Source organism: Miniopterus schreibersii (genome assembly GCF_964146895.1).
Source record: "Miniopterus schreibersii genome assembly, chromosome: 16".
NCBI classification, from domain to species: domain Eukaryota; kingdom Metazoa; phylum Chordata; class Mammalia; order Chiroptera; family Miniopteridae; genus Miniopterus; species Miniopterus schreibersii.
Window position 1 is genome coordinate 1834009 of NC_138116.1, and position 12128 is coordinate 1846136.

General features: G+C 61.2%; 1 protein-coding gene across 2 annotated transcripts; it reads right to left on the reverse strand.

The window, feature by feature from the left end:
• Window positions 1-501: 501 nt before the first annotated feature.
• Window positions 502-8940, reverse strand: ENGASE (endo-beta-N-acetylglucosaminidase). Of its 2 annotated transcripts, XM_081160868.1 has the most exons (14): window positions 8847-8940; window positions 7613-7680; window positions 7266-7467; window positions 6548-6696; window positions 5966-6123; window positions 5306-5454; window positions 4867-5032; window positions 3898-4001; window positions 3469-3577; window positions 3061-3251; window positions 2400-2548; window positions 1815-1920; window positions 1374-1488; window positions 502-1197 (listed from the first exon to the last, which is right to left on the reverse strand). In XM_081160868.1, exons 1-14 carry the CDS (start codon window positions 8927-8929, stop codon window positions 784-786), a joined length of 2163 nt encoding a protein of 720 aa, XP_081016994.1. In that variant the 5' UTR covers window positions 8930-8940; the 3' UTR covers window positions 502-783. The 2 variants fall into 2 exon arrangements, with proteins under 2 accessions (XP_081016994.1, XP_081016995.1); XM_081160869.1 differs by lacking the exon at window positions 7613-7680 and having other exon boundaries at window positions 8847-8939.
• Window positions 8941-12128: the final 3188 nt, after the last annotated feature.

The following is a 12128-nucleotide window of genomic DNA, read 5'->3' on the forward strand; positions in this document are numbered from 1 at the left end:
TCCCTGGAGAGGCGAGGAAGGCTGTGGGCCGGCTGCACACCTGGGCCCGCCTGGGCCCCCTGCTCCCCAAGCCTGGACTCTCCCTCACCCCACAGAAGCCAAGCCCAGTGCAGCCTGCTCCACACCAGTTCCGCCCATACGTACAATCCTGGAGAGATATAGCAGGACATGGGCCAATGGGAAGGCTCCCGGCCCAGGGGGACAGTAAGTTGGGAAAGCCACAGCACAAGGTGGTCCAGATGGTGGCAACTCACCTTCCCAGGTGGAAGTGCAGCCCACGGGGCTTTGGCACTGGGCTCCCCCTGCTAAGGGGAAGCGGGCCGGTCCCCAGGTACCATCTGGAGTACCCAGCACCCCCCTCACTGCACCCCCACGGGGCGTCTGCTAGCTGTCTGCACCCACAGGAATGTCCCCAGGCCCTGCTCCAAAGCCTCCCTGCCATGATTTTAGCTCGTTTCTATTTGTTCCGTCTGCAGAAAAAAAGGTCACCATTCTCAGCATTAGCCTGTTAGGAAATGCCCTTTATGGAGTTTTCTGGACTCGACTTTCCCCAATCCTTCCACTTTTCCCTGGGGACTGAGTACTACAGAGAGGGATTAGACAAAGACGAGGCTCCGCGCACCTCAGGGGATCAGCACCCAGCAGACCAACTCCTTGGCCTGTTACCGATGTTCCCGCCCCGAAAGCCACAGGACCTGGGGTCTCCTGCTGCCATCTGCACAGTCTGCGCCCCAGCGTGGAAGGCGCCCTAGCCAGGGGGTGGGCACCGACTTCAGAGTCCGCTCACGTGCTAGGCATGGAGTAGAGCACGGCCACCCTGCCCCACTCGGCCTGAGGCACCAGGAACCCCTCCCTGGGGACGGGCTCCACCAGGAACTCCACGCGGCCGTCCTGGCCGGGCCCAGGCTCCGCCACCGCCAGGTCCACGACCCGGTACTGGTTGACAAAAGCCAGGCCCAGGAGCGTGGGCTTCTCCAGCCCCGGCCCCCCGCCGGGAGGGCCGCCTCCTGTCCCCGGGCAGCAGTGGATCCGGAAGCATCGCACTTGGGGCAGGTGGTAGGACCAGTGCAGGGTGCAGCTGAGCCGGAGCCCGGCCTCAAGGCCTCCCTCGGGGGCCGCCCGCTGCCAGCGCGCCCTGGACACGGCGACGGACTGCACCTGGGGCAGGGGGCTCAGCAGGCTGTCGGCGTCCACCACCTGGCAGGAGAGAAGGCTCGGCATGGCCGGAAAGCCCCGGACGCCCCCACCCCACCTCCCTAAACCAGAGGGGAGAGGACAAGGGTGCCAGCTCGGGCAGCGTTCTGCCTGCTCGGCAGGGGACAGACGCCTCAGCCACGCCCCAACGAGGACGAGGTGTCTCCCGGGCACCTAACCTGGATCTCTCCAAGGCGACAGACGAAGGTCTCCTCGCCCTGGCTGCCCGGAGGCCGGGAGAAGCTGACGAAGAGGTCCTGCAGGAGGCAGCCCCGCAGGCTCAGCTCGTAGCAGCTGCAGGCACACGGAACGGGCTGGTCACGGGCCACCCAGCTCGGAGCCATCAAGCTGGCTGGTCAGAGGCGCCAAGTGTGGGGGGAAGGCACCCATCCCAAAGTGGACCCTGCGGTCAGTAAGGAACCCCGGACCTGAGGCTCAGTGACAGTGACTGCTCCCAGTGTCCTGAGCTAGTTTGTGGGAGCTGCCTGAAACTTGGGGCTCAGTCCCGTGCCCCGCCATCCCTCTAGTTCTGGGGTTTCTCAACAGAGGACCCCTTACTCCCCAATCCCCAGCACAGTGCCATCCCCCATGGTGACTCGACAGGAAGGAGAGGGACTCACCGCTGGACCCAGCCCCCACTGAGCTGCTGGCCACAGCGGGCCGCCCATCTGGCCAGCTTGGTGGGGGGCACCCGGAGGGGCCGGGGTCTATGCCTGGAGCTTGTTTCTGCCGGGAAAGGGGACACAGGACTTGAGAAAGAGAACAATACACAGGAAGCCACACCAGAAGGAGTCACTGAGCAGGGGCCCGGGAGCTGGGCGAGACTCCCTGGTGGCCCAGGCACTTGGCCGTCCAGGACAGGCTGAGGCCACAGGGGAAGGAGACCAGGATGGAGAGGAGGCGGGTATGCAGAAGGATGCCCAGGACTGGCCACCTCCCTGACCCCTGGGGTATCCTCCTTGTCAACGCCACGGCCGGCAGGAGGCCTGCTCCCCAAAGGGGGCTACAAGCCAGAGGTTTTGACAGAGAAGCGAACCTCCCTGTCTAGAGCGGACCACAGTGGCGCCATCAACTGCGGAGGCGTAACTGCCCAACACCGCCCACACTGCACACCCCCCAAAGACCTTTCAGGATTCCCCTGCCCCCCAGGTGTCCTGAGAAGGGAGAGGCCTAGAAGGAAGGCAGGAGCCACCCTGTCCCCTCACCATTCAGTGCTGAGATGCCACCAACGTGACAGCTGCCCGCATCCCCCGTGGTGAGCTCCAAGGCCACCCTGACACTCGAAGGCCCTTCCAGCTTGTACACCAGCGACAGGAAGACCTTGGGGGGCACCGGGACATGCAGGGTGAATAACCTGGAGGAGGAAGGTCCTGGATGAGAGGCCACAGGGACACGAGCAGACACCAGGTGGCCAGGTTGCACCGCCGCCCTCTCCCTCCAGGGAAGGGGAATTTAGGTGGCAGAGGCTGCCACGCCCCAGTCCCGCCCACGTGGGGGACAGCCTTCCCCCAAGGCCAGATCCCCTTGCGGCTGAAAAGTCTCAGTTCTGAAATCCTCCACACACGAGGAAGCTAAAGTAGTCCAGTCACAGGACAGGGCGCGGGCGAGGTGCCAGGGCTGGGGTAGGCCGGTTTCCACTGGGGACACTTTCAGTTGTGCAGGATGAGAAGTGCTGGAGGCTCACACCAGCGAGCGGAGTTCACACTCCTGTACACTCAGAGCTGATAAACTGTGTCACGGCTTTGTATGGCAATAAAAAAATCGTGGTTCTATCCTCTGGCCTCCGCTGCCCAGTCAAGCGGACAGACATGGACAGTGGGAGGAGCTGGTGACCCCCACACACCCCGTCCCGGCTCATGCACCTACCTCACGGCCACGTCTCTGACCTCGGGCGGAATCACCCCCTGGATGAGCAGGGAGCTGCCCCCGTGCCAGGCGTCCGCCAGGGAGCTGTGCGTCTTCACCCAGCCCTGCCCAGTGCCCTCCAGTCTGTGCTCCCCAAACAGGGGCTGCAGTTCCTGGGCACTGGGGTGGGACCAGGGCCCCACCGCCTCCTCCTGGAGAGAGAGGCAGGATTGGAGGTGAGCTGCGGGCAGACAGTGCACAAAAGTGACAGGAAGAACAGAGCCGCCGTCGTCCCCGCAGAGCACCCAGGCCCCTCCCACCTCACCCAGGCAAGGCCCCAAGACTCGGAGAAAAAGCAGCTCCTTTGCCACCACGTGGCACAGTCAGGAAGCCCACTGCCCCCATCACCCAGCTTGGTGGCCCACAAACCTGCCCATAGCAGACTCTGCGAGTTCCCATGCCCAGGCAGAAGGAGGTGACAAAGGGCAAGGAGCAGATGCTGTGGGTGGGCAGGTAGCGAGTCAGCAAACTCCAGAACCTACAGAGAAACACGTGGAGGCCGCAGCTGGAGTCTGGAGCGGAGGGCGCTCGACCACCCCTGACCTCTCCGACACAGGTCTCCTGCACCGCCTGCAGTGGCGCACCCCTAGACCACAGATGTGTGGGAGGCGCACGTGTGGGATGCAGCCCCTCAGGGTCTCTGGGTCTGGTCTCTGGGACCCTCCCCCCTGGAAGCAGGCAAGGTGGTTGAGCCCCCCGGAGAGCAAGGCCTGAGCTGCTTCAAGAAGTCAGAGTAGTCGCCTGAGACCTCTCGCCACCATCAGCCACACTCAAAAGCCCCCGCCGGGCAGGACTCACTTGTCCTGGTTCTGGAAGAAATCTGTCTTCTCCAAACACTCGTACACCCATCCAGGCGCGAACAGGGCCGCCGAGAACCCGTGCTTCCGAATCAGCTCCAGGGACTGGGGAGACAGTCAGGGGGATGCTGGGGACACCAGGACGGACCAGGGTCCAGACGGGGCCTAGAGAGGAGGCCAGGGCTGCCCTCTCCCTCCCAGCTTGGCCTGGTAGTTGAGGTTGACTCCCTTTGGTCCCACAGGTGACCAGAGTGGGCACTACAGCAGGAAAGGGCCTGGTAAGCAGGAGCCTGCAGGTGGGGTGCTCACAGCCACCTGTCTGTCACTACACGTCCCACTATGCCGTCAGACTCATGGCGGGTGAAGAGACTTCAGTTATTGGATTAAATTAATCACTTAAGCTCCACTAATGAGTGAGAACGTCCCTGTGGCCCCCCGCAAGGAGCAGGATCGACAGCCCAGGAGTCAGGGTGACTCCTCATTTATCCCACACAGGTACACCAGCCCTGGAGCCCAGGCCCATCTCTCTCCTCGCTGCCAATGGGGCTCAACTTGCCAGAAAACCTCAGTAGCCACTGCACTAGCAGCCCCCGAACTGCTGGAGTTCCACCTCTGTCCTTGGCCCTGAGCTGCCTGTGAAAGGAAGTCACCCGACGGTTTAAGATGCCAGCTCAGTGTCCTCCGAAGTGTGTCATCAAAAAGGAGGCAGAGACCCACGTTGGGCACTGGCACCTCTAGGAAGTACCATCTGACCGCAGAAATGGGTGGATGTTAGGACTTTGGGGCACAGCTTGGCCTCAGGGCAGATCACTGATGTTCCTTGGTGCCTCAGTTTCCCCACTCTGGGAAGGATAACGGCGCCTCTTTCCCTTGATGGGAGCTGGGATGAAAGGCCCACAGCAAAGGAGGCCTCTCGTGGGAGGCGCATGGGCCGCTGGGCCACACCGCAGCCTCCGGGGCCACCACTCACCTTGTTGGTGTCGAACCGGCCCCCGACGACGTTTCCCCGGGCGAACACGTCCACTCCCACGTAGACGTCGGCCAGGCGCTCCCCGGCCGGGCCCCGCATGCGCTCCAGGTGCTCCTCCCCCCAGTTATAGTTGGTGAAGATGCCATCGCAGGCATCAAAGAAGACCCTGCGAGGGGCGAGGGGTGGGGACCCAGGTGAGGGGCCGAGTGCCCATCCTGTGGTCTCAGCCTTCCTCCCCCTCCCAGCACCTGCATCCACTCACGACCACAGGCCGTGGGCTGCCTCCAGGACCGAGAGCAGGGGCCCAGCCCATTCCCATACCTACAGGCCCCTGCACAGCACCCGGTGACCAGGCACGAACCACCTCTAATGGCCAGGTGACCGGAGGACTCTGCCTTCTCCCTCATCACTGCAGGTGGCGCCCGTCCTGGGGGCTCACCTGTTGTGTTCGTTGAGTTCATTCTGCCACTTGAGCTGCCCACTGCTCACCACACTGTCGTACCAGAGCACCAGGCCCCCCGGGACCTGCTGATGGAGCTGAGTGGTCAGGTACTGCAGAAAACGGGGCGTGTTCCCCACGGCAGCCACCTGGAGAGAGGCCCAAAGGTGTTTGTCACAAGTGTCCGGTGCAGAACAGACAGGACACTGAATCCCACAAAAGAAACAAAGCCGTGGCCCCAGAAGCCTCTCAACCCCACAGCTACTGACTGGGGGTCCAGCCAGGTGCCGACTCTCCTTTCTGAAGCGGGAAGGACATGGGCACAGCAGTCGGGGAAAGATCAACGCCACGGAAAGGAGTGCGCCGGGAGAGGAAGCTACACGCACAGCCCAAGCCGAGCAGAGGCGGAGGACAGGTGTCCCCTCAAAGGAGTCAGAGGAGCAAAGCTCGGCCACCCGTGGTTTCCGGACACGGCTCTCCAGGTAACGCAGGCAAGCGCTGGCTGTCACTGGGAAGCAAGAAGCGGCCCCAGCTGCTGTAACAGGGAGCGGGCCTGGGTGCAGGCGAGGCGAGGCGCGGCGAGGCCAAGGACACCGTGGAGGGACACCCGTGGCAGCAGGGGCTGGGCTGGACCGGCGCCACGAGAAAGGCAGTGCTCACACTCAGGGAGTTCTCAATGTTGACCAGCCAGCCATCGAAGCGCAGAAACTGAGCCATGAGGACCAGCTGATCCGCCACCGCCTGGTACGAGCGCTCGTCCCCCCCCAGGAAGGCCTCGCACAGCTGCCCACCTTCTTTCCACTCGGTGATGAAGGTGCCTGCGGGACAGGAGAGCAGGAGGTTGGGTGTGGGGACGTCCCCCTCTGACCTCCGCCTCCGCCTCGGCCCTGCGGTCCCTGCCCCGGGCATCACCGGGCCAGCTGTGAATCAGACGCCCGGGTGGAGCCGGCGTGGGCGTCAGCCAAGCCAGTAAAGGACCCGATGCAGGCGCGGGCTCGAGACTCGCGGCTGCGCCCGGGGTCAGCCCCCGCCTGGTTTTGTAAACACGATTTTACTGGAACGCAGCCACCGTTTGCTCGCCTGTTGTCTGTGGAGGCTACTGTCTCCTCGGCAGCTAAACTATGGCCCAGTGGCCGGCAAAGCTCAAGACGTTTACTCTGCTCTCCAGCCCTGTCATCGCTGGGTCACCGGGCAAGGGTGCGAAGGAGCGTGGCCGAGTGGGAGGCGCCTCTCGGCTCTTACCCAGCACGCAGACCCCGTGCCTGTGCGCCGCGTTGGTCCAGCACACCGGGGGGACGGTGACCATGTGATGGCTGAAGTACACAAAGATGTCGATGTACTGCCAGTGGTAGAAGGCATAGGGGTCCTGCGCCGCTGAGCCCTGAATAAACCTGGGGACAGAAGCAGAACCAAGTCAGGACCCACGGAGCAGAACAGAGGCACAGTGACCTCCAGGTAGAGACGGCAGCCCCCGCTCGTAAGACACCGAGATTTCACTGCCGCCTCCGCCTCTACCTGGGCGGCCAGCTCGGACGCGAGCCTTCCTGCCCGCCGTCTGTCCAAGATTGTTTTCTGGACAGTGGAGATCTGTGAGCTGATACGGGTGCCACTCAGGGGCAAATGTCCCTGGCTGGGAGCGGGAGGGACTTGTGATAGCTTGACGCATCCAAGGCCAGAGCCAGGGGCCGAGGTGGAGTCAGAGCCCAGGTAAGGAAGGAAAAGCAAGGTATCGGGGGAAGAGCCGAGTTCCGGGCCAGGTCTCAGAGCCGACAGAGGGGTGCCTACCCCCGGCCCACCCCCTTTTCTTCCCCGTGAAGCACAGAGTTGCTCTCTGCCTGTCTCCCACCACCCCATCCAGGGCTCTTTCTGCCGTGCGGTCCCCTCCCTCCCCCTCCCCTCCAGCCACCAAATGAAAACAAGCCAAAAAGAAAAGCAGGCGAAGCCCTCGCAATGTCCTCACTTGTCATCCAGGTACCCGCCCATCATGTCATGGCAGAGCAAGGTGCGGGGCCGCCGGCTGCTCAGGGGGGGCTGCCGACACTGGGCGGGCACCAAGGCCACATTAAAGCCTTCCTCCACGGCGGGCGTCCACGCCAGGAGCTCCTCCAGCGACGAGAAGTAGAAGCTGACGGGCTTGGTGGTGTCCTTGTCATAGTATCTAGCTGGTCAGGAGAGGGAGCAGTGGAAATGGTGGGGTCATTCATGGCGCTCTGACCATAACTCAGAGAGCTTGAGGCAGGAAGTGGTTGGCCCGGCCGCCCCAGGAGTGAGCTCGGTGACGGTGCTGAGGGCCTCGGCGCTTCTTACCTGGCAGAGGATCCGGGGTGAAACTCACCACCTCGCGGAAGACTGCTTCCTGTGGGTTGTCTTCCATTCTAAGCAAAGAGGGAGTTTTGGGGCATATTCCCCCCCCCAAATAAAAGGGTACAGAAAAACACTCAGAAGCACGTGGGCCAGGCCCCACCTAGACACGTGGAGGGAGAGTCTCCGGCTTACTTTTTTAATGCAAACCGTGGAAAAGGGCATCAGACCAAGGACAGCAGCCTGTGACAGCAACAGGCTTGGACCCTGAGGCGGGCGACCCCCTCCCCTCGCAGTGAACCAACACCTTACCCTCCACAACAGCCGCCCAAATATCGCCCTGCAAAGCCCAAAGGTGTATATATATCTACAGATATGTCTATATCTGTAGATATATATACATAAAGTCTCGCAGGTTTTGCTACAGCCAAGGAGCAGGGCACCTCAAAGAACTAGAAAGTTTAAGGGCCTACGACAGCAGGGGCCAAGCTTTCTCTCCGGTCCAGGTTTCCCGAGGTGTGTTCCCTGGAGCCCCAGCTCCCCAGGGGGGGGCTGTAAAGGGGTGTAACCTAGGGTTGCCACGGAGGTTCGCTCTGGGGAAAAGGACACCTTTGGTGCCTTAAGTTGGAAAACGCTGGATAAGTAAATTAAACAGCTTTCGTTTTTTAAATCATTATTATTCCTTTTAGGGCAGCAGTGAGAGGACACTGCGCTGCCATTCATGGGTCCTGGGCCTCAGAGCTGAGATTCTCTGAATCTGCAGCGTCCAAGGCCACCCCATCCGCCAGGTCAGCTAGTGGCCCGACAGGGAGGGAGGCCCCGGCCCAGACGGGCATGTCCGTCCCGGTGTCCCGCTCACGCCTCTCTGCCTTTGTCCATGTGGTCCCTCCAGCTGGACCCGCCCTCTTCCTAAAGATCCCGCGCAGAGGCCCCGCTCCGGCCAGCACCCCTCCGTGTCCAGCGCGGGCGTGGGCGCACCAGCCGGCCCGGAGGCAGCAGGCGGGACCCGGGCCGGGGAGGCCGCTGGTGCGCTCATCTCGCGGACAAGCAGCCGCGGGCCCCTCCGCCCCGCGTCGCACCCGGGTCCCGGGGCCTGTCCCGCGCCAGCTGCTGTGCGGGACCCGCGTGGACAGGAGGCGGGGGGTCCGCAGACCGCCGTCCTGCGCCCCAGCCCACCTGCCGGTCACCCCCGGGGCCCGGGCCAGGCGCGCACAGCGCCGCCCGCCGCCCGCCCGCCCACCTGCTCCGCTTGGGCTCCCGATGCTCCTCGGGGATCGCCCGCGCCCGCCGCCCGGGCTCGCGCCGCACCCGGGGCGCCTCCATGACACCGCCGCGCGCCGCCACCCACGGCCGCCGCCGGCCAATCGCAGGCCCGGGCCCGCCCCGGGGCCGCCCTCCAGCCAATGGGGACCGCGCCCCCCCCGGACCGACCCGCGGACTCGGGCCGGGCGGGCTGGTGGCCGCGCCGCCGGGACTTTGCGGGCGAAGGGAGGCCTGGGGCGGGGCCTGGGGGGCGGGGGCCTGGGGGCGGGGCCTGCGCGGGACGGGGGCGGGGCCTCGGGGGCGGGGCCTGGGAGGGCTTATGGCCGCACCGCCCCGACCTTACCGGCGGAGGGAGGCCTGGGGGCGGGGCCTGGGCGGGGCCTCGGGGCGGGTCTCGGGGCGGGGCCTGGTCGGCTCGGAGCCCAGGTTACCTGAGGCTCCTCTGCGCGATTTCGCTCCTCCCGGGCCTGCTGCTCCAGGTGAGCGTGCTTTTGAAGGTCACGAAGGCAAACAGCCATGGAGGCGAGATCTGAACTCTCGGTTCATCCCACCCGTTTACAGATCATTTTCACAACAAGGTGAGGCCGTAATCCTCACTTAGGTAGGAACAGGGACGAGTGTGAAAGGCTCCCTTCCCCTGTTAGCAGAGGAACCAGGCGTGTCATAACCTGCTCAAAAGACAACCGAGAAAGAGATCGGTTTCGAGATCAGGGATATTGAGACAGGTAACTCGTTTTTCCACAGGGTGGGGGTGAGGGAGGTCCCTGGACCTCTGGACACATGAGTTTGCACCTCGTAAAAAAGACAGGGAGAGGCTAGGTTCACAGAAGAGCAAGGGTGTGCGGTGAGTCCGTGGTGCATAGCTTCCCAGGGCGCGCTGAGGGCCCCCGAGTGCCCACGGCTGGAAGTATCTCAGAGGTGGCATCGCCCCCACACCTTGAGCACAGAGGAGTTCGCAGTAAAGGCAACAGAAGGGGGCCTGAGCAGAGAGGAGGACAGGGCCTGCGAGGCCCCGCAGAGCCACCCTTGGGCCGGCCCAGTGTCCCCTCACCCAGCCCCACGGGCTCTGCCACTGGGAGTGTCCCAGCTGCGCCCCAGCCAGGTCGAGTGGATCTCTGTTCTCGTGGACTTTGAGCTTTACGAGGCCCCAAAGCTTCCATAAACCCGAGCGTGGGAAGATGGGACGATGACTAAGACTGTGGAATAGGGGCCCTGGCCGTGGAGCCCGAGGACCGGTCACTCAGGAGCAGGGCACAGGATCCCAGGGACCCAGAGATCGTAAAGGCCCCAGGAGTCTGCGGTGAGGAGGGAGCAGGGTCGCCACACTCACGCTGGCTGTGCTCAGGTGAGCTCAGGAGATGTGGAATCCTTGTTTGGTCTGCATGGAACCAGGTGTTCTCAGCGCTCACCTGCAGCTTAGAGGTGCAAATAAATAAATAAACATTTCATCCTTAGAATGAAAACATAGTTCTTAGACATACTTTAAATGGTCCTTGGGTAATGCTCAGTCTCGGGGGAAAAAATAGGTCAGGGTCTCCCTTCTCTGCTCCTCTCTGTAGGTTCGCCTCTGCTCTAAGGAGCAGGGAGGCATGGGTCACCTGTACACCCTCCTGAGGCAGGGAGGAGTTGGGTCTTGTGGCCTCTGCACAGGCCCATTTACTGTCTGCTCAGCCAGCCCCTGTGGCTACTGGTCTCTCCGGGGATCAAGATGAGCCTGGAGGTCCCTATACCTGCCTTGAGCTCACTCTGGTCCCCACTGGGCCTCCAGACCCCTCTGAGGCCTGGTTGGCCCCCCCTAAAACCCTAGTCCTGTAGGGTTAAATTCCAGATAAACAACGGCCTTGGGACATGCTTACACTAAGCAATTATTTCTCATTTATCTGAAATGCACAATGAGCTGGGATCCTGTATTGGCTAAATCTGGCAGCCCTCCCAGTAAATCAACACCTTGACCTTGCTGTGGACCACCCTGCCCTGCTATAGGGCCCTCCAACACCTCCCGGTGGGCTCTCGCCTGTCCTGGGCGAGAAGTGACATGAGAGACTGTGGTTATGCCTGGAAAACAGAGGGGCTTGCCCTCCACTTTTCCTTCCCTGCCTCCTGCTGGCTGCCAGGTGGGTGTGAGGATGTGATGGTGGGAACTACAGCAGCCATTGGAGGCTATTAGGTGGAATCCACATGTGGAGGACACAGAGCAACAACAGAGAAGGGGCCTGGGTCCCCAAAAGCGCAGACCACAGTATTGCCCTGGACTATGTGTGTCCGGACACCTAAGTAAGGAAAATAAACTTTGGTCTGATTTAAGCCAATACTATCTGGGTATTTATTACAGTAGCTGACTCTGACTACGACAAGGATAATTCGGGAATTTAGAAAACTCCAAACAATAGCCTGTCTTTTTTGGAGAAATATTATCAGCTTACTCCTTCTAGGTGCATTCCTCCTGTGATCCCTCTCCCTTTTCCTTCTCTCAGACTGACGCCTCAGAGCCACTGGGGGTGAGCGAAATCACTTCAAAGACTTCTGAGCTATTGAGTCCTTTTATAGAATTCTCCTAAGTGCTTGGCAAAGGCTTAATGAATGAAAGGACACTGGGCTGGCCTCAGGCTCCGGCACACTCACCTTTACTCCCACTGCAGGCTGTGCCCAGGCACCTGCCCAAACATCCTGCTCAATGACAACCTACCACGGCCTACCTATGCACCTCCACCTGTGAGCACAGACTCGCTCCACCATGCTGAGTGGCAAACGGCCACAATAAATGGCAGGTCACGATAAATGACAAACTGCCACGATAAATGAAAAACCTGGGGTGCCCGCCCTTGCCAGGTCCCCGTCTTATTATTTTAACTGCACAAATATTACTCATTTTCTCCTTTTAATTATTCAAAGCACTGCAGATACTGTTAGTTTTTTCTTTAATCTACCTCCCTCTTGGTTTCCTTGCCTCCCCCTCTCTATCCTCAGAGGCCCCTCAGTATCCCCCCAGTACCAGCAGTTTGGCCTGTGTCCTTCCAGATGTTTTACAATTCTTTTATGCACATGTATGTACCTGAAACTATGTAACATTATTTGTGTTTTCTAAAAACGGTATCATGTTGTTCAAATTATTCCATGTCTTGCTTTTTTCACCTGGCAATATTATTTTTAAAAAATCAAGCCACATTAATTTATACGGCTCTAATTTGTTTGTATTTACTATTTTTTAATACACCGTCATTTTACCAAATCACAGTCTACTCACCCAGCTACCCACTGG

Bases quoted from the DNA above. Each gene is read 5' to 3' on its own strand.
- ENGASE (XM_081160868.1), bottom strand. From the start codon at position 8,929: ATGGAGGCGCCCCGGGTGCGGCGCGAGCCCGGGCGGCGGGCGCGGGCG. The intron at 2,549-3,060 runs GTAGGTGCATGA...TTCCTCCTCCAG, and splicing joins GTCAGAGACGTGGCCGTGAG to GTTATTCACCCTGCATGTCC. The intron at 1,921-2,399 runs GTGAGGGGACAG...CTTTCCCGGCAG, and splicing joins TGGCATCTCAGCACTGAATG to AAACAAGCTCCAGGCATAGA.